Source organism: Ostrinia furnacalis, unplaced genomic scaffold, assembly GCF_004193835.3.
Source record: "Ostrinia furnacalis isolate ACB-3 unplaced genomic scaffold, ASM419383v2 OfSCF7415, whole genome shotgun sequence".
In the NCBI taxonomy this organism is placed as follows: domain Eukaryota; kingdom Metazoa; phylum Arthropoda; class Insecta; order Lepidoptera; family Crambidae; genus Ostrinia; species Ostrinia furnacalis.
Genome location: NW_021137654.1, coordinates 345,637 through 365,450, shown reverse-complemented (window position 1 = coordinate 365,450; position 19,814 = coordinate 345,637). Strand labels below are relative to the sequence as shown.

At 45.8% G+C, this 19,814-nt stretch overlaps 1 protein-coding gene across 1 annotated transcript in view; it reads right to left on the bottom strand.

The window, feature by feature from the left end:
- Positions 1–15,673, bottom strand: part of gem (transcription factor CP2 like gemini) — a 42,231-nt gene extending 26,558 nt beyond the window's left edge. Inside the window, exons 1-8 of the mRNA XM_028320611.1 lie at positions 15,610–15,673; positions 12,036–12,147; positions 5,582–5,702; positions 4,634–4,727; positions 3,341–3,433; positions 2,130–2,229; positions 1,193–1,337; positions 570–671 (exon numbers count right to left, since the gene is read on the bottom strand). Of these exons, the coding sequence (XP_028176412.1) occupies positions 570–671; positions 1,193–1,337; positions 2,130–2,229; positions 3,341–3,433; positions 4,634–4,727; positions 5,582–5,702; positions 12,036–12,147; positions 15,610–15,673 (831 nt within the window). The remainder of the gene's footprint in view (positions 1–569; positions 672–1,192; positions 1,338–2,129; positions 2,230–3,340; positions 3,434–4,633; positions 4,728–5,581; positions 5,703–12,035; positions 12,148–15,609) is intronic.
- Positions 15,674–19,814: the final 4,141 nt, after the last annotated feature.

Sequence of the window (19,814 nt, the reverse complement as noted above, 5' to 3'; positions counted from 1 at the left end):
GTAATTCGCAATAAAACGACACAATCGCATCAAGTTTGGGTTTGGTTCAATTTTAATTTCTGTGATGGGTCTGGGTGTTAATATGTATAATAAGTTTGTATTAACAAAAAAAAAAATTAAGTATGTTTATATCCGTTTTCTAGTGAGCGGACGCTGTGAATGTACGTCACACGGGGTCACGTGACCGTCGGCGGGACTCAATATTTAAGCGAACTTTGAATGCCTATAAAATCATAACTACTGGGTATTTTTGAATGAAATAAAAACTAATGTATTTGTAAATGTAAAAGCTTAACTGTAACATAGGTTGCAAGTGATTTTGCATACCTAGTAACATTCTCAATTGCATACAATCTCCGCTATTCTTCAGTAGACTCCCTGAGTTGCGAAGTAGCTTAAAAATTCACACAAAAGTAATTGACACAGCGGTCTAATACCCGTTTTCATCATCAATCCCTAATTTTTAGGTGACCCCTATGAAAAAAAAATGCCTATTGAGTGTTACCATAGGGGTCACTTAAAAATTAGGGATTGATGGTGAAAACGGGCATTAAAGGCTAATAGGTTACCTCAATGATCCTGTCTCCCGGTCGCTCGGCGTGCCACTGAGCGATTTGTTCCCTTTCCATGTACTGCAGCCGACGCTCGTGGAAACAAATCTTGATTACACTCTGAAAATAAATAATTATACTCAAATGGAAATTGCAACTGTATACGATAAGGAAATAGATAGAACTGTATGTAGATGTAAGAAAATGTAAAAGTCAATTTTAATATTGAAAGTATGGACTAAATTAATTTACCTACAAGGAAAAGATAAATAAAAGAAAAAGAAAATAAGATATCACCTTGATAGAAAATATCCTTGAAAAAGAAAATCAGGGGACAGAGAAAAAAAAACTAGGTGGTCATTGTGCATTCATATCTATATATATAAAAGAAAGTCGTGTTAGTTACTCCACTTATAACTCAAGAACGGCTGAACCGATTTAGCTGAAAATTGTCAGGGAGGTAGTTTAGAGCCAGGAGAAGGACATAGGATACTTTTTATCCCGTTCGAAATTAAAAAAAAGTCTCCATTAAGGCGGAACAAAGTTCGCCGGGTCAGCTAGTTTATTATATTTTTGTCCTTAAGCTTGTATTTTGCATATAACTATTAGTTTATTTGGGAGTACACCACAGTTGCTCTCACCTTGAGAATCTTCCCCTTGTAGTGCGAGAGGTCTCCCAGTTTCTTCAGCTTGATCTCGTAGGGCTGGCCTTGGTTCAAGTACGTTAGGGTTTCTTCGTTCTGCTTGGTGGCTATTGAGGTTGCTGCTGCTAGCACGTATTGGAACCTGTGAGTAAGGAAATAGGGTTTAATTTACCATGGCACTGATGTCGATTTGATATAAACATATACTTTGTATACAGCTGACTTTAAATTCAGATTTGTTAAGATGTTAAGGTAATTTCTCAAAGAATATTGTTTTATCAAGGCAGCAGACTAACCAATCAATCTATTTATTTTTTATACTACTAGTGATTATCATGTATCAATCACCACTGGTGATTATCATGATACTACAGTGGCGCCATCCTGGTAAGTGCAAATACGATAGATACCCGCAGGCCCGGGACGTTCAGGTGCGTTGCCGACCTTTAAGATATAAGTACGCTCCCTTCTTGAAAGATTGCAGGTCGTATCGGTCCGGAAATACCGGTTATTCCCAACGAGTCACACCCAAACAAGTAACCCTGTTACTCGTTGTAGCTCACTAACAGTGCAGCCCGTCGCAGTGTGACTCAAAATCGAAAATATTTATTCAGTTTAGACCACAAGTGGCACTTATGAACGTCAAAATATAGTAAATAATAAAAAAAGAAAAGGTATTTGCCCTTATGGGACACTTTACATGTCTCCTGTCAAGTGCTGGAACAAACCCAGTCACCACTAATTGCCAGAAATTATCTAACGGTAAGAATAACCAAATTTAAGTACATCAAATATGTGCAGACTGAACTGACTCGTTGGGACAAAATATTTTAAAGAGATGTCCCATCGAGTAACGGTGTGACTGGTGCGGGAAATACCGCCAACGATAGTTCAATCCACACCACACTATAGCTAACAAAATGATAATAAATACCTGGTGTCATCCTTGAAGCTGGGCTCGGATCGCTGCTGCACAGGCGAGTGGAGGAAGCCTTCCAGCGAGCTCACTGGCGAGCAGATCAGCAACCCTGCGTCTGAGGGTACAACAAAAGATGCTAGTTGAGAGAGAAGTCCAAATTATAGGAATTTGTGGTCGAATATATTTTTTTTAAAGATTATTAATAGTCCCGTTCGACCCTCGTGTTAAGATAAATAAGCTTGAGTTTGTGTTAGGGCTATATTGCACCGGGACACCATGGCGGCGCAACCAGTCGCCGCTACCAACAAAATGTATGCAGCTTTGCGCAACCAAACGGACACCAGGTGAGTAACTCTCTATAGAGCTGTATACATTTTGTTGGTAGCGGCGACTGGTTGCGCCGCCATGGTGTCCCGGTGAAATATAGCCCTTACGACGAATGGGCTCACCACAATTCGAACCCGTGTTCCTCGTCGGATCTCGAGTCGGCCAGTCCGACCCCTTCACCGTTCGGCTATCGTGGCTATAATTATTATGGCCTTGTACACAAAAATACGATGCAACGTCGCGTCGTAAAAATTCACGAACTAACAATAGCGAATCGTGTCCCAGTCTTTTGCGTTGCGAATTCGCATCGCGCTGATTCGGAGTTCTGCATTTAACTAACTGTTGCTGGACTACTGTGGTAAAACAACTCGTAACTCAAGCATATTTAGCTTAGCACGAGGGGTTAACGGGACTATTAGTAATTTGTGCAATATTCTTTAAAGAAAAAAAGCTATAGTTCTTCCAACTCACGAAGGCGAGTGAGCTTTACTTGTGTGGGTACGTGTATGTCTGTCAAAACTTTTGAAAAACTAACAGTAGTTAGTCACCACACGTGTAAAGCTCACTCGCCTTCATGAATTGCAACAACTATGTATAGATGACCCACGCTGAACTGTCCCACCAAACTCAATGACAGGGGGGCGCTACCATCGTTCAACTATATGGTTTCCAACATGGAAAAATCGGAACCAGCGATCCGGTATTGACGGTGGCGCCCCGCTGTCAATGTCATGGATAGGACAGTTCAGTATTTTGGAACTATACCTGCACATAACGATAGTGTATGTCTATCAAAACTTTTGAAAAACTAACAGTAGCGAGCCACCACACATGTAAAGCTCACTCGCCTTCGTGAACGCAACAACTATGTATGTTTATTTACTTGTCTATATACTAACTTTTATTCTCCTGTCCGGTGGGCGAGTGGTAGCCATTCATGGGCATCATACCGCCCTGCATTGTGGGCTGGCATTGCATGCTTTCGGGGCTGCCTGTTGAACGAATAAAATTGGATTCAGTCAATTGAAGAAGGTGGAAAAGCAGATTTGTGTGTCATAGAAGCAATCTATGTAAAGCGGCGGAGACGACTGTAGATGTTTTTACGTTATTGACAATTCCAATTGACGGAAACGATTGTCAATTGCTCAGCTAAACGATCAATATTAGCTTCAATGGTACCTGAAATTGGGCTTCTATTAAAATTTTCATTAATTTGCGTCAATCACGTAAAGAAGAACGGTCATATGTGACCCAGGCGACAAAACTAGTTCTAAATGCCCATTAAAAATCATAACCGCCATATTCATAAAAAGCAACAATCGTTTAATCAACCTATTTTAGTTTAAATATGTTTTCTCACTTTCTATCAATGTCAAATACTGGCAGCGACAAGAGTTAGGGACAAAACATAAATTAACTAAATTAGGTTTATAAAAAAACACGCTATTATGCTATTATAAGAAATAATAAGTAGTACCTAAGTACAATCAGATAAAATAATCAGTCTTAAAAGGATAGTAATGAATTAGGAACATTATTAATATTTTTTCATTTGTTCATAGTGTGTAGGTACCTACGTAAAAAGATGATGGCATCTAGTCAAAAAATTGTTATTCAAAAATAAATTATTGAAGTCCCGAAAGTACCGAAAGTCTCCGGAATTGCATCGTCAGTACCGGAACTAGATAAAGGATTAGATTATCGGGAATTCCCGGGAAAAATGAGTACCGGGATTTCCCGGAAGCAAACCCTAGGAACAGCAAAGGCGGGGTGACATAACTGACATATTATGACGTGACAGAGCATGCAAATCTAATAAAGTACATCTAAGGGCCTAGTGTGAGTTTTTATTAAACGCGCTCACTAGTGGGCGCGTCAAAAATTGACATTAAATGTATGACGGATTGTACAGCGCCCCTAGCGGGAAACGTTCAAAAACTAAAAATTTCATACATTTTTTAAACGCGCTCACTAGTGAACTCACATTAAGCCCTTTGATCCAGACTTCTGATCTCGCTAACGTTTGATGTCACAAGAGTGTTTTTGTGACGTCACGACGACGACGTTCATAATTATATTGTGCCACCAGTGGTCAAAATATTTTTGATATGTGACATCACAGTTTTCCTAGCTACTCCCATACCTCTGAAATTGACTCAGTTATGCGCTAGATAGGTTAGGAGTATACCAACCGTGCTGTTGCATCATCACGTTATGTGGTGGAGACTGCTGGCAGCCGTCGTCCATGCCCTCGCGGTTGGATCCGTCCACCACCATGCCGGTCATCTGTGGAGGAATAAGTAGTTGTAGAGAACATATAAAGAGGTCCCCGGTTCGATACCTAACGGGAGCATTTTCTGCTCGGTTTGGTTTTTTAATCGCACCCGGTGTTAAGTGAGTACGGTCTAAAGTACGGTCGCCGAGCACGTAGAATTTCGTCCAATGACTCCGAGCTACCCATCCTTTTCGCTCGCGCGCAATTATATTGCTGTCGCGCTCGCACACACACTGCGGCTGCCCGTCGCACAGTCGCGACAGCTTGGGGTCATTCATTGGACGAAATTCTACGTGCTCGGCGACCGGACTATAGGATGGTACATGTCTGCCCTGTAAGTGCCTATTCACTTTCGCCTTAAACAGGAAGCAGGCAGCGAATTTCAGTCCCTAGTTCTTCGCATTATAAAAGAGTTATCGAAACGCTTAGTGCGAGCTGGTGTAATGTCCACAATGTAGGGATGGTACGTCACCGTAACAACAAAGGTGACAGCATTGTGATTTGACAGTTGGGGGTAAGATTGTGTCCGAAACGATTGCGGGTCCAATGACAGTTTAACTTTCCCCCAGGACAAACTCGACCTTCACTGGTTGGGTTATTGGCGGTCAAGCCGTAGATTCTGGCTACACAGGAGTCGCAGCGGTGGAAACTAGAGGTGGGAATTACCTGTCGTTCGTCGGGGCGCCGGGGCGGCCATTGGCGCCGCTGGGGCGACAGCACAGCGCGACTGTGCGACGGGCGCCCGCAGTGAGTGTGCGAGCGCGACAGCAACATAATTACGCGCGAGCAATAAGGATGGGTAGCTTGGGGTCATTGGACAAAATTCTACGTGCTCACGGACCAGGCTTTAGATGATTATTCTTACCTGTCGTTCGTCGGGGCGCCGGGGCGGCCATTGGCGCCGCTGGGGCGACAGCACGGCGCCGGTGGGCGACGGCGCCTCCTGCTTGAAGACAGCCAGCGTCGGCAGCGACAGCAGCGCGTCGCTGTAATTCGGACTACTGCTGTTAGTATTGCTGATAGCAAATAGGGAATATGCAGTTCTTTTAATTCTCACATTTCAGTAGCCTTGGCCATTATCAAATCAATCAGTGCTTTTCTTAAACAAAAATTTCAAAAGATACCTAAGATATAGACGTCAGAAAATTAGAAATCTCATTCATCAGACGTCATTGGTCATGTTAGAACGACACGCAGTCCCATACAAGTTACTATGTGCGGGTTGCTATTTCCATACAAAGTTTAAACACTTGTAACTTTTTTGTTTCCAGTGCCTCTACCATGAGTTTACCTACCGAGCATCTCGCTATCGAGTGCGTAAAAAAATGTATGGCAAATTGTACAGCGCCTCTAGCGGTTAGTAGCAGAACCACAGCAAAACTAAAAACACTACCATGAGTTCATCTCAAATCGTTAGGTAAAAAACCTATCTAAATGAATACGATAGCGACTAAAGTTTTTATTAAGTTTCATACAAATAACTTACCATGAGTTGCAATTTTCAAAGATGTCATCGAAAAATACCTTAGCTGTCACAGTAACGTAACTCACTGGCTTATTGACGTGTGAAAAGGAAAATAAAATTGTGGTTTTAGGTGTTTTCTTTATTAAATTATGTCGGAAAGAAGTTTATTACGATGGAACATGTTATCATCATGTGGGCAGACCTCCCACTAGGTGGACCGACGATCTGGTGAAGGTCGCGGGAAGAACCTGGATGCGGGCACATTGTGGAGATCCTTGGGGGAGGGAGAGGATGCTGCATTTCCCAGAGATATGCGAGGGAATTGTGTCGTGCGAAGATGTCTAGCTGTGCTGTGAAAATGTGTGCGGGTTTCCACCAAAGCTGTGCGAGGAAAATGTATCTTACGAGGATGTGTAGCAGAGCCTATTGGTTCTTCTTGTTTGTTAACACATCCTTCGCTACGCATCCTCGCACATCTCTGGTGGAAACGCAGCCTTACGAGATCATGATAGAAAGCTAAGCCGACAATGAATATTTTCATAAGTTGAAATTTACTTTTGTTTTTAATCAGTCTGTGTACCTATTAGGTATGTACCTATTAGGTATGTACCTATTAGGTTTTGTGAAATAAATAGTCAATAAAAATTAATCATTTTATTTTCAACTAGCTTTTGCCCGCGGCTTCGTCCGCGTGAAATTTAGTTTGTCACAGATCGTCATAATTATAGCCTATAATGTTAATCTGGGTTATAAACAATAATACTGTAAAGTTTCATCAAAATCCGTTCATATCATATATCTAAACTTTCGCATTTTTAATATTAAGTAGGATATTAATTAGTAGGATATGTATCTATTTACTTAATTATTATTACTGACGAGATTGCTACCATGTATGTTAGTGACCGTGAAAGATTAAAATAATGTAAATACTGTAAAGTTTCATCAAAATCCGTTCAGTACTTTCTGCGTGAAAGAGTAACAAACATCCAGACATCATGACATTCAAACTTTCGCATTTTTAATATTAAGTAGGATATTAGGATATGTATTTACTTAATTATTATTACTGACGAGATTGCTACCATGTATGTTTAGTGACCATGAAAGATTAAAACAATATAATGTATTTAATTAATTATAATATCTTTAGTTTTACAATAATAAGGTAGGTATATCCATCCAGTTACCCTAAGTCTTTATTATGGATTTAATTTACAAGTAGGTAAGCACTCTGCTCTAAATCCTTTGGCTTCAGGGAAGAACCTGGACCGCCACCAGTCCAGTGTTCCCTTGGCAGCTCTGTGTATGCGAGTTGCCTTCTTCTTGCTGTTTAAAGTCACTCCACACCTTAACAAATAAACATTACAAATAATAATGACGAAATAAGATAAAAGCAATAAAAATGAATATAGTTATAGTAGGTATTTATTAGAGATGAAACGGATATCCGGTAACTATCCGGTAGGCCGGATATCCGGCCTAAATTTACTATCCGGCCGGATACCGGATAGTAACTCACTATCCGGCCGGATACCGGATATTAAAAAACTACGACAATTTCCTATTAATAAAATGAAATACGTATCTTTGAGGTAAACATCAATAAAATGGCTTATAACAATGACGGCTTTTATTTAAAGTCCAAAAAGTTACAAAAAAGCGATTTATTAATTAAGGCCTTTAAAAAACTAATTTCTTTTTCTAGGCTATTCACTCTATTGACGAATTACATAAATAGTAAACATCTGTTATGTCGAAATATTGCCAAATATACTGGTCATCANAATCCCCCGCTCGCCCACGATTTTTGCAAGGCCGTACCCGAAGGATAATCGCTAGGCTTGGGATGACTCTAAAAGATGACACCCCCATCACGGCTCTTGTGGTACCTCCCCCACAAGCTCACTTGGACCACAGACCCAAAAGTTGTTCGATAGGGCCTGTCGCGCCGCCCATAGTGGGGGTCCAAGGACAAGCCTGACCGAGCGCTCAGCCGCCCCGCCAATCCCGGCTTCGGGACTGTTGCGCGACGACTGAGCACTTGGCGGAAAGCGCTAACTCCCGTTCTACCAGGGAGTCTACTGGGAGTAAGTACAGTTCCACGGTCGCTGGATCCTGCACCCTTCTTTAGTTCTGTAGACTCACCCCCCCCCCCTCATCGGCGATCGCAGCGACACCACGTGCAGGTTGAGGGTAGGAGTTGGGCTAACAGCGGCTTGCTGCTCGACCCCATTGCACTTGACGCCCAGAGCTGCTTCCCCTCCTGGGCGCTGCTGGTCTTGACCGACCCGAAGGGGCACTGGACGCCAAGTGGAGCAACTTACTCTCTTACTGCCTTTCGGCTAACCAGCGTTCATGCGAGTCGTCCGCGTGAAGACAATATCGGATGCCAGGACTTAAGGCGCCGAGTCCCTCAAGGAGAAGCGATACGCAATCACAACTGGTTACAGGTCCGCATTTCTGCCGCGACCACGTGTCACCACGGGTAAGAGAGTCATAGTTACTCCCGCCGTTTACCCGCGCTTGCTTGAATTTCTTCACGTTGACATTCAGAGCACTGGGCAGAAATCACATTGCGTCAACACCCGCGAGGGCCATCGCAATGCTTTGTTTTAATTAGACAGTCGGATTCCCCTTGTCCGTGCCAGTTCTGAGCTGACCGTTGAACGGCGGTCGTACAGAACCGCGCCGATCGCGCACGAGACGAAACCGACACGGCCTTACGGCTAGGAAGATCCGCGGAAGGCCGGAACGCGGGTCCAGCTTCTGCCCAGACACCTCCGAGGAGGGCTGAGCGTCCACCAGGCCCGGCACCGGCCGCCTCCGCTTCCCGTCCAAACCCGACACGCCCCGGTCCTCAGAGCCAATCCTTATTCCGAAGTTACGGATCCAATTTGCCGACTTCCCTTACCTACATTATTCTATCGACTAGAGGCTCTTCACCTTGGAGACCTGCTGCGGATATGGGTACGAACCGGCGCGACTACTCCGCGTACATCCCTCACCTGAATTTTCAAGGTCCGCAGAGAGTATCCGGACACCGCCGCAAATGCGGTGTGACGAATTACATAAATAGTAAACATCTGTTATGTCGAAATATTGCCAAATATACTGGTCATCGCGAAAATCGGCCCACCTACGTTTTACAAGAAAACTCGTTGTGCCCCAACAATATTGGTGTTATTTGAAAGGCCAATAAATATCCTTAAAGAAAAACACATTTAATTTCTTAATAAACGATTAACATATACAATAAATGTGACTTGAAACACTCTTTAACAGATTGATAGCGATTGATCCCAACTTAACAGTTCTATAGCCATAAAAGTTGACTCAAGCGTAACTACCAATTTTTTGAAGAAGTGAACTGGATTCTTCTACAGACACATTTTTGGGATAAAAACCTTTCCTTTAATGAAATGAAGTTTAGAACTAGGCTTTTAAATGGTCCCAATATTAGTGGGAAGTGGGGATGCATACGTTTGAAAGTGCTTGTCGCGGGAGGGTCGATTTTTGTGAAGACCGGTGTAAAATAGGCGACCTTTTTTCACTGATGGTCTGATGTCATGATGCAGTTCAGTCAGATTACGCAGCAAGTAAACTAATTTAATTTTCGCTATTCAATCACACACTCATGATGGCAACCGAAATCGCCCGAATTGATCTACCCCCTAGATAAGTGGCAAAATCTGACATTCTATTTGGACTGATTCGATTTTCGAAAAGTGTGACTAGTCTAGTCTATTAATAGACCCACTGATCGCGTTCAAAGCCCCTGTGCGGCGCTAAACTTGACACGATATGCAACGACAATGGGCCAACTATCCGGCCGCCGGATATCCGGCTATCCGGCCTAGCAGCTGGCCGGATATCCAGTATCCGGTATCCGGCCAAACAACTATCCGTTTCATCTCTAGTCTGTACACTCGTGCTAAAACTTCGTAGATACTACAACTTAGGCCTATAGTAAATAAGTAGGTAGGTACTTACATAAAGTCCAATCCCGACTGATATGACAAAATAGTGGAATCCACAGTTTTTATTTGCTCGTAAGTTTTCGTGACCCGAATTCTTACAAACGCACCATCGGCTTTGACTATAATATTTTCGATACATTTCTAGCATTTACAAAATTTTCTGACTAAAAAGTGAACATATTGCCTACATGTCCCATATCTTACAAACGTGGTCGCGTGTTTCAGAGGTTATTTAAATTCTTATGCGAACTCCAACAATGTTTACCGGCATGCATACGTAGGTACCTACATAGAGCCTTAATGATTGTAGGTTTATGCTAGAAAAGGCTGAATATTGAAGCAGTTAGATGCCTACTACGGTTCCTACATAATAATATGCGAAAGTCATACCTACGTCCGTATTCACAAACATTACTATGAGGTCTCACAGTGCTCGTGGATGCACAGGGTCACACATGAACCATTACAGAGCTCTATTCAACGCTGTGCGTTCGATTTGCTGCTTTACTTAAGCAAGCATCGTTTATGAATACGGGCGATGTGTCTTTTGCTTGAAATGTGTAGTTGTTTGTGAGNTTTCCTACTCTATCTTTTCTATATAGTTAGAAAGGAGCGGCATTCGTTCTTTCATTCATCCATTCATAGAGTGTGAAGTTGGATACGTTAACATGCTCACCAACATGACATCAAAAAACCATCGAATTATCGCTAGCGAGTAAAGTATACGGTAATTGAACTCATGGTATGATTTTAATGCAAACTTCATCGATCCACGTTTAAACTCTATCGACTGTAGTATACGAATACAAGTTTTCGATGGCAACTCATGGTAGAGGCACAGTTCGATTTCAATACTAGTTTTACAGAAATTTTATGATTTAACTAAAAACATCGATGCATATTCCCTATATTGCAATTTGAAAGCTATAATAAAACTATATTATTATTAGCGGCTTTGCCAGAGTGGATTTATAATAGTTTGTGCGGTAAAATGGTCCATATGAGATTCGGACTCGGAACCAGTTTTTCATCCACTAAGACGCGCCCCACCAATGTTTGGTCTCGGTCGCGCGGGGTGCGGGGAGTTTGATCCGAGCAATCCGAGCGTCATTATTATAGTGTGCGTGTGCACTCATGGATGATTTAGCGTGTACCGATAACACTCAAACATTAGCGGACGAATGGTGGGGCGCGTCTTCGTGGATGAAATGAATAGTTTGTGTGGTAAAATGGTCCGTGAGATTCGAACTCGAAACCAGTTTACGATTAGCTCGATTGACGTAATGATTCATTATTCATTATACTATATTCTATAAGAAACATTTAAACGATTTATTGTCACTCGAAGTAGTATTATCACTAATAGTGATAAATACGATGTCTGGTTTATAAATATCAAAGTTATCAAAGTCCTCTATGTACTATGTGCTAGACACAGACAGGGTGATTTGTATTGACTATGTACTAACTAAAGTACTATAAGTCTAATATGGGAGCGGCACGGGAGGGTGTTTTTGAGACGTCAAACGTCAGCGAGACTTCAGATTCAGACAACAGCTTCTGGCCGAGGGCAAGTCGTTTGATTTAGCTTCTTCAAAGCGACTGTAGCGCTGTAGTTCATAAATGTTCTGCGAGATTTCCAGGGTTAGTCGAACCTTGGACCAGGCATAAGACTAGGCAACGCAGTCGTGCAGGAGGGTGCAAGGAAGAAGGGCAGCCACAGTAAATAACACAGAGTCGTTCAAGAGAGAGCAAGGAAGAGGTGCAGCAACCGTTATAAAGGAACGGCTGGGATGAATAAGGATTTTGGATAAGGCCTTTGTTCAGCAATGGACGTCTTTCAGCTAAAACGAACGATTAATTAGCAAACTTACTTCATGGACAGTTCCCCTGGCAGGTCCAGGTCGAGGTCGTTGACCTGCCATCCAGGGGACATATGGGAGGACGACGAGCTGGTTCCGCTGCCGCCCATGTCGCCGAGGGCCGCTGGAAGAGGAGAACAGAGGGTTAGATGACGTAGGTATTGCTTAAGGATCTTGGAGGGTCAAACTAGAGCAGATGTTAATGTTCAAGTGACCCCTATGAAAATAAAATTCCTGTTATGTGTTACCATGGGGTCACTTCAAAGAGATATAGAGAGATGCCAACTAATGCACTGAGTTCGAAACCCACTGTTGCATTAGAAATTCACACACACAAAGTAACCAAAATATGTATGTGCTCATTATCCGGTACAAGTACTCAAAGTCCGAATAATCTTTAGTACTATGCAAGCAATGTAAACTGTTAACATTATGATGTCGCTGCTGTCTTCATTGCTGTCACGAGCAATGTGTTCTGTTTTTGGGCTTATTACTGCGACATCGGCCCCGCCCCCTTTTCACATCTCCCTTTAGTTTCAGTGATCTGTGGGTCACTTAAAAATTAGGGATTGATGGTGAGAACGGGCATAAGCCGCATGTCCACTGGAGGCAGGAGGCAGCCTCGGGCTGAGCTGCTGCCTCGTCTCGAGCGACAAAATGTGTCTATAGTGGAGGTCTGGCTTAACATTATCGCCAGCGTATAGCATTCAACTGTTTGGTATAAGCAGTCTATATGAGACCCATGGGTGTACCAAAATCATGGACCCTTACATACCTACCATATGTTTGGTCTATGCATAGGGAGCCCTGCCAAACGATATGTTGCGTAACGACCCCTCTCGCTGGCCCAGAAGTTGGGTCTCATGTGCCATAACAGCGTATTACACTTGAAAATTGATTATTTTAAAGTCTTTAAAGAAGTTTTGTAAATTGTAGTGCACAAATGAAATAGTAACGTCTTCAGCTAAGGTTATTAATATAATATGCTCATGTTACGAGTAGGTTTATCATAAGTCTAGCGATCGACGGGGATCGAACTATCGCCAGTCCGACACTGAATCAAAACTATTGAGCAATTTCGTCCAAATCTTCACTATGCAAGTCTCATTTGGGAATCAAACTCCGAACCTGGCTTAATAATAGAAAACAGAAATATTTTTTTTCCACAACGAGGAAGCTCTTGGCCTGTATCTCACCTGATGGTAAGTGATGATCAGGCCGAAGGTGAAGCGAGCTTCACCCGGAGTCATCAACCACAGAGGAACTGGCTATCTTACCTCTAACTGCCGGAACACAACAATGCTGTTAACATTGTTGTTATAGCGACAGACTTAGGTAAGATGGTGGTAGCTAGCCAGGCGGACTTGGAACAAGCCATACCACCAACCAAACCGAACAGAAAATTCTGCTCCCACTGGGAATCTAACCCGGGACCTCTGTGTCTGAAGCAGGTGGGCTAACCACTAGGCGGTTAGAGTAGGCGCACACCGTTGATTTTTCGTCGGTCGATAGTTTAGTCGGGCAGTTGATCAGTATGGGCATGTATGGGAGTGCGCACACTACGCCGATTTGATTTGGCCGATTCTTCATACAAATTAAAATCGGGCACAACTATTGGCCAACTAAAAATCAACGGTGTGCGCCTACTCTTAAGTGAATCAATTAAGTCCCATTCAATTAATTCCCAAAGTGTGTACATAAATGGAAACATTTTCACTATCCATTTAACCCTTAACTCTAACCCCTCAGCACACAAGTAAATGGAGTTATTAAGTGCGCAAATATTGAACCGTGTGGACCATCAGAACTCGAATTATCTTGAACAAACAGGTTTATCTAGGGTCAGGCCATATTGGCGGGCAACCAATGTATTCTGGATACGCATTATCAACGTCTGGCTTGTTGTTATTGTAGAATAAGAAATGTGTTTCGAGATTTATTCTTCCTTCATAACTTACCTACGTCCGTATTCACAAACGATGCTTGCTTATGTGAAGCAGCAAATCGAACGCACAGCGTTGAATAGAGCTGTGATTGGTTTGTGTGTCACCCTGTGCGTCCAGGCGCACTGTGAGACCTCATAGTAATGTTTGTAAATACGGGCGTCAGTAAGAAAACATAGAACGTACTGTAATGTGAGGTGATCCCCGCTGAAAATCAGTTTCGAGACAAGCCCTGGCGCGGTCTTGATGTATACTGAGCGGGTGCCTTTTTATCAGAGGGGCACAAGCAGCTATCTGTCCATTTGTGTATCTCTTTCATTATGTACCTATGTCTTTCCTGCTTGTATGTCTTTCTTTCAAATAAAAACTATTCTATTCTATAATGTACATTATTTACTATCCAGCCGGCTTGTTTTCCCACTTAGCAACAAATAGTCGCCATGCTGTCCAACAGTCCAAGATAACATTATAATTAGGCCAACAGACCAAAAATCGACTCGTGCGCAGCCCGATAGCGAGACGAGCCACTTTGACCTGTTGCAGAGGCTAGTAGGTTCAAATCCCACTAAAGACATGTGTGTTAGATAAGATTATGGCAACATTACGCTCTTAATCAGATTGTGGGAATATTTTTCCCACCATATTTAAAAACAATTAAAAATCTGCTATTGCTGTCTGTTTAAGGGTTAATCATTTGTCCTTTTGATTTATCGTTAACTCTCTTTTGATGCTCTTAAGAGCGTTTACGCCGTTTGGCGCAAAAACAGTACTTTTTCAACTCGTTACAATCATTAACCAGTAATACTACAAATATGTTATAGGCATAAATAGTTAGACAATTTCGTCGTCTAAATAGTTAATTGAGAAAATATTGCGATTAGTTTAGCATTTAAGAATTCTATCCAGATAAGTCCACACAGGTTTTGTAAATTTCCACTTTAGCGTCAGTTTACAAGCTGAAATTTTTATAAAAACACTGTGAAAACGATTTAACAAACATATATATCCTATAGCATAGATCCTTGGGCAAATAGTTATCTGAGAAAATTTTTAGATTTAAGCATTTTACACTAAGAAATCACAAATTAAAAGAACGTGAAATACCCAAAAATCAAAGTGATTTTTTCACCAATATTCTTCCTTTATTCAACACAAAAATAGCTTAATATAATAGAAGAATATCTTATCTAAAATATTTACTTTGAAATTTAAAATAATTCATTGTAATTTTTTTTCTATGAGTATTTGAAAACTACTATAAATCGCCGCGCACGAATCGTTCAAATTCAGTCCGCCTCGAGGCGTTCTTTGCACGTGCATAACCTCAACGTACAACCACGCGGGGGACTTGACACTGACAGTTGACAGCTGACAGTTGACACTGACAGTTGACACTGACAGTGACAAGTTTGACGGTTGGTGCGCTGCTAGCGCCATCTGTGCTGACTTTTTGACTTTCGACGCTAGCGCCATTTGTGTTTTGACTTTTTATTTTTAATTTACGCCGCTAGCGCCATCTGTGTGTGTTTGACATTAATTGCGACACTAGCGCCACCGCTTTTGACAGTTGTGACAAGTGACGTTTGGGTGACAGTGACAGTGACGTTTGACACTGACATTTATAGTTTTTATTAGTGGCAAACGTTCCGTTTCACGCGAGGTCCGCCGTCGTGCGGCCTCGCGCGTCTTGAGACGGGGCGCGAACATTTAAACGCGCTTTCGGTGTTGGCTTTGCGTTTTTAGACTTTTGCAAAATTGGAACATTCGTTTGTTATTGCGCTTTATCTTTTTGTGCTTGCGTTTCTCAAAAAGAGAACATTCGCTTGTTATTTTGTTTTCGCTTCAAAAGTTGAACTTTTGCATAGTCTCTGTAGACTAGGCGCAGCATGTCGGCGCCGGACGACGACGACTTGTCGGCCTTCGCCTCTCGGCCGAGCATCGGCAGGAGCCCGCCGCAGCGGTCCTCGCCGATCCCCATTGCGGCCGAGAAGCGGTCGCTGACGTCACCGGACGAGCAGCAGCGCATCATCAAGGTGTCGACCTCGGCCGACCTCAGGAGGAGAGCTCCCCCAGTGGCGGGGCTGCTCACATCGGCGCCGCCGACTCCGTCGGTCCGGCCGTCGGTGTCAGCGCCCGCGCCCGCGCCCGCGGCACCGCAGCAGCAGCAGCCACAGGCCGACGTACAGCTGTCGAGCGCGACCCCAGCGGAACTATACGAGAGGGTTCATCTGATGATCAAGAGCATCATGGCGGTGGTCACTAGCGGAGGCAGCAAGCTAAACAAGGCAGAAGTGAACGCCATCTCTGGCTACGGACAGGAGGTACTGGCGGCAGCAGGAGTCATGGACTTGCGCATGTTGGAGGCAGAGGCAGCTCTTAAACTTAAAGATGCCAAGCTGCAGCACAAAGAAGCTGAGAACGAGCTCCTGAAGGCGACTCAGGGCGCAGCAGCGCCAGCAGCAACGGTATCTTCCTTCCAGCCCAGCAGCCGCCAGCCGACCTTTAGCGACATGGTGCGCAGTAGGACTGGCCAGATACCAATTCCAGCAGCTAAGGGCCCAGTGATCGCGGTGTACCCGGCAGACTCAGCTTCCGAGACCCTAAAGACTGCTGAAGACACCAAGGCGGAGTTGAAGAGGGCCGTCGACCCGCGCAGAATAAACGTGCAGATTGATCGCTTGCGGAAGGTAGGAAACGCGGGTGTGGTCATCCAGACCACATCCCCCGAGTCGGCCAGGCGCTTCAAAGAAGCAATCCCAGCTTCTCTGCGGGTGACGGAGCCTAAGCAGCGGCTGCCCCTCGTGGTGGTGTCCTCCATCACCGGTGACCCGGACCTCAAGGAGTTCGTGGAGGCTCTTCACGAGCAGAATGTCGCGAGCAACGAGAGCTGGCCCCTCGAGCGCTTTACCAAGGAGTGCAAAGGAGTTTTTAAAAAGAGCCGCCGGGGAAGTGGGACCACAGCAGTGGTCCTTGAGTGCTCCCCGGCCTGCAGGTTACTCCTATGCGAGCTGGACCGTGTGTACGTGGGCTGGGACGTGGCCTACGTGAACGACTTTCTAACNGGTCGCGTGAACTGGCGATCTGCACGCGTTGGTGTGGTTGAAGCTTAACGTAACCGCACGGTTATGGCCCCGGTGCCTCGCCACGAGAACCACCCAGGAACCGCGCGACTATATTTGAACTGTGAACTTAAATGAGTAATTTTTGTACCATCGGCAGCTGGGAGGTGCGCGGCAGCTACCACCGGCGGCTGTGCGGGCCCGCGCTCACGCTCGCGCTGGCGCACCTGGCCGTGGAGCTGCCGCACGCGTGACGTCACACCCGCCCGTAACCACCGCCGCACGCGTGACGTCACACCCGCCCGTAACCACCGCCGCACGCGTGACGTCACACCCGCCCGTAACCACCGCCGCACGCGTGACGTCACACCCGCCCGTAACCACCGCCGCACGCGTGACGTCACACCCGCCCGTAACCACCGCCGCACGCGTGACGTCACACCCGCCCGTAACCACCGCCGCACGCGTGACGTCACACCCGCCCGTAACCCACTGACCCTGCTGCGCCGTCGACCCGCGCAGACTGAACGTGCAGATCGACCGCCTGAGGAAGGTCGGCAACGCGGGCGTGCTCACCCAGACCACATCCCAATCGGCCAGACGATTCAAAGAGGCAATCCCGGCTTCTCTGCGGGTGGCGGAGCCCAAACAACGGCTGCCCCTCGTAGTGGTGTCCTCCATCACTTCATGAACAAAATGTTGCGAGCAACGAAAGCACCAAGGAATGTAAGGGAGTATTTAAGAAGAGCCGTCGGGGAAGTGGGACAACCCCAGTGGTCCTCGAGTGCTCCCCGGCCTGCAGACTGCTCCTTGTAAGCTAGACCGAGTTTATGTGGGGTGGGATGTGGCGTACGTAAACGACTTTCTGACAGTGACGTGCTGCCACAAGTGCCACCAATATGGGCACCTGGAAAAGTACTGCAGGGCGACAGACTTGGTGTGGCGTTCACGAGGCCGACTTGTATTCACCATCACACATTCACCATCTCGAGCGGGTCTTCGATGTGTTGAACGGGAAGCGTATCGTGGTGGGAGTAGACGCCAATGCCCATTCACCTTTATGGCACAGCAGGCCTGGCCGAACAACTGGGCGAGGCAGAGTGGCTGACCATCGCAGGTCGTCGGTTGAGGACTTCATCCTGGGACACGACCTCGTCGTTGTTAACACCTCTGTCCAACCGGCGACCTTCAGCACAGCAAATGGGGAATCCAGCGTGGATGTGACCCTAACAACTAGAAACGTATTAGCTACTGGCTGGAAAGTGCACGTGGGGGTGTACGAGTGACCACGTCTACGTCCTACGTCTTATAACATTCAGGGTGAGCCAAGCCACAACACGACGAACTAGCGTGCGCAGAGCCAGGGAGGAGCCTTCGAGATTTCGGGACCGGGGTATCAATTGGGACCGCTTCGAGAGTGCTATCCATGAGCGAATGGGATATCTGGACATGAGGGAGCCCGCGTCCGTGGACACCGCACCAGGACTGGATGGAGTGACTGCGAGGATGCTGACGCATGAGTGGAAGGCTGCATCGGTGGAGTTCCACTTGGTGTACGCCAAGTGTGTGGAGGAAGGTGTGTTCCCAGACGTTATGGAAGGATAGTCGGCTGCTCGTGCTGCCAAAAGGCAATGACAAGCCTCTCACCGACCCCAAGGCGTACCGATCCTGGGTAAGTTTCTTGAGCGTGTCATGCTACACTGCGCGCCTCAGATTTCTAGCGGGATGTCGGACTGCCAGCATGGCTTCACCAGGGGCAAGTCGACTGTGACAGCGATCGACGCGATTACCGACACGGCCAGAGCGTCCACAGCGAAGTATGTCCAAGCAGTGTTTCTTGACATCTCGGGTGCGTTCGACAACGCCTGGTGGCCGATGGTGATGCTGAAGGCGAAAAGAGGAGGATGCCCGCCCAATGTCTATCGGATGTTGGCGGGATACTTCTCCGGACGCCGGGTTGGCTTAACCGTCGGCAGCCGGGAGTTGTGGAAAGTCTCCACCATGGGGTGTCCGCAGGGTTCTGTGCTTGGGCCAACGTTGTGGAACGTCATGCTGGACGACCTGTTGAGATCGCCGATGCCGGAGGGGGTGACATGGTGGCGTATGCCGATGACGTCACCATTTTGATTGAGGCGCAATCGAGAGCCAGCATCGAGTCAAAGGCCACAGAGGCCCTTAACATCGCGTTGATTGGGGAGCCCGGAACCGACTGGGATTTTCTCCTGCCAAGTCGTCTATGATGACAATCAGGGGGAAATTCCAGAGGCCCCTAATCATCAAGTTTGATGGCGCCTCGATCCGACAGGTGAGCTCAGGAACAGTACTCGGCGTGGTGATCGATTCGGGTCTCTTGTTCACGCAGCATGCACAGGACATTGTAGAGCGCGCAGCCAAATGCTTCGGGAAGGTTTCGCGTGTGTCTGCGTCCTCCTGGGGCATTCGATATCCCGGCCCGCGCATTCTCTACCAGGGAACGTTCGTTGCCACGCTTGTGTATGCTGCGGCGTGTTGGTTCGAGCGGGTCAAAGTCCAGTCGGTAGGCGGGATTGTCCTGAGGGGGCAGAGGCCGGCACTCGTGCTGCTGACGAAGGCCTACCGGTCTGTCAGCACGGCCGCGCTCCCGGTCTTGGCCGGAGTGTTGCCCGCCGACCTCGAGGTGGAGTATGCTGGACGGACGGCTGTACTGAGGACGCGCCAGCTCGCGACCCTGACGAGATGAGCAGTCGAAAGCGCTATATACGGGACTCGGTGATCGTATTTTGGCAGCAGCGTTGGCAGCAGGAAACCAA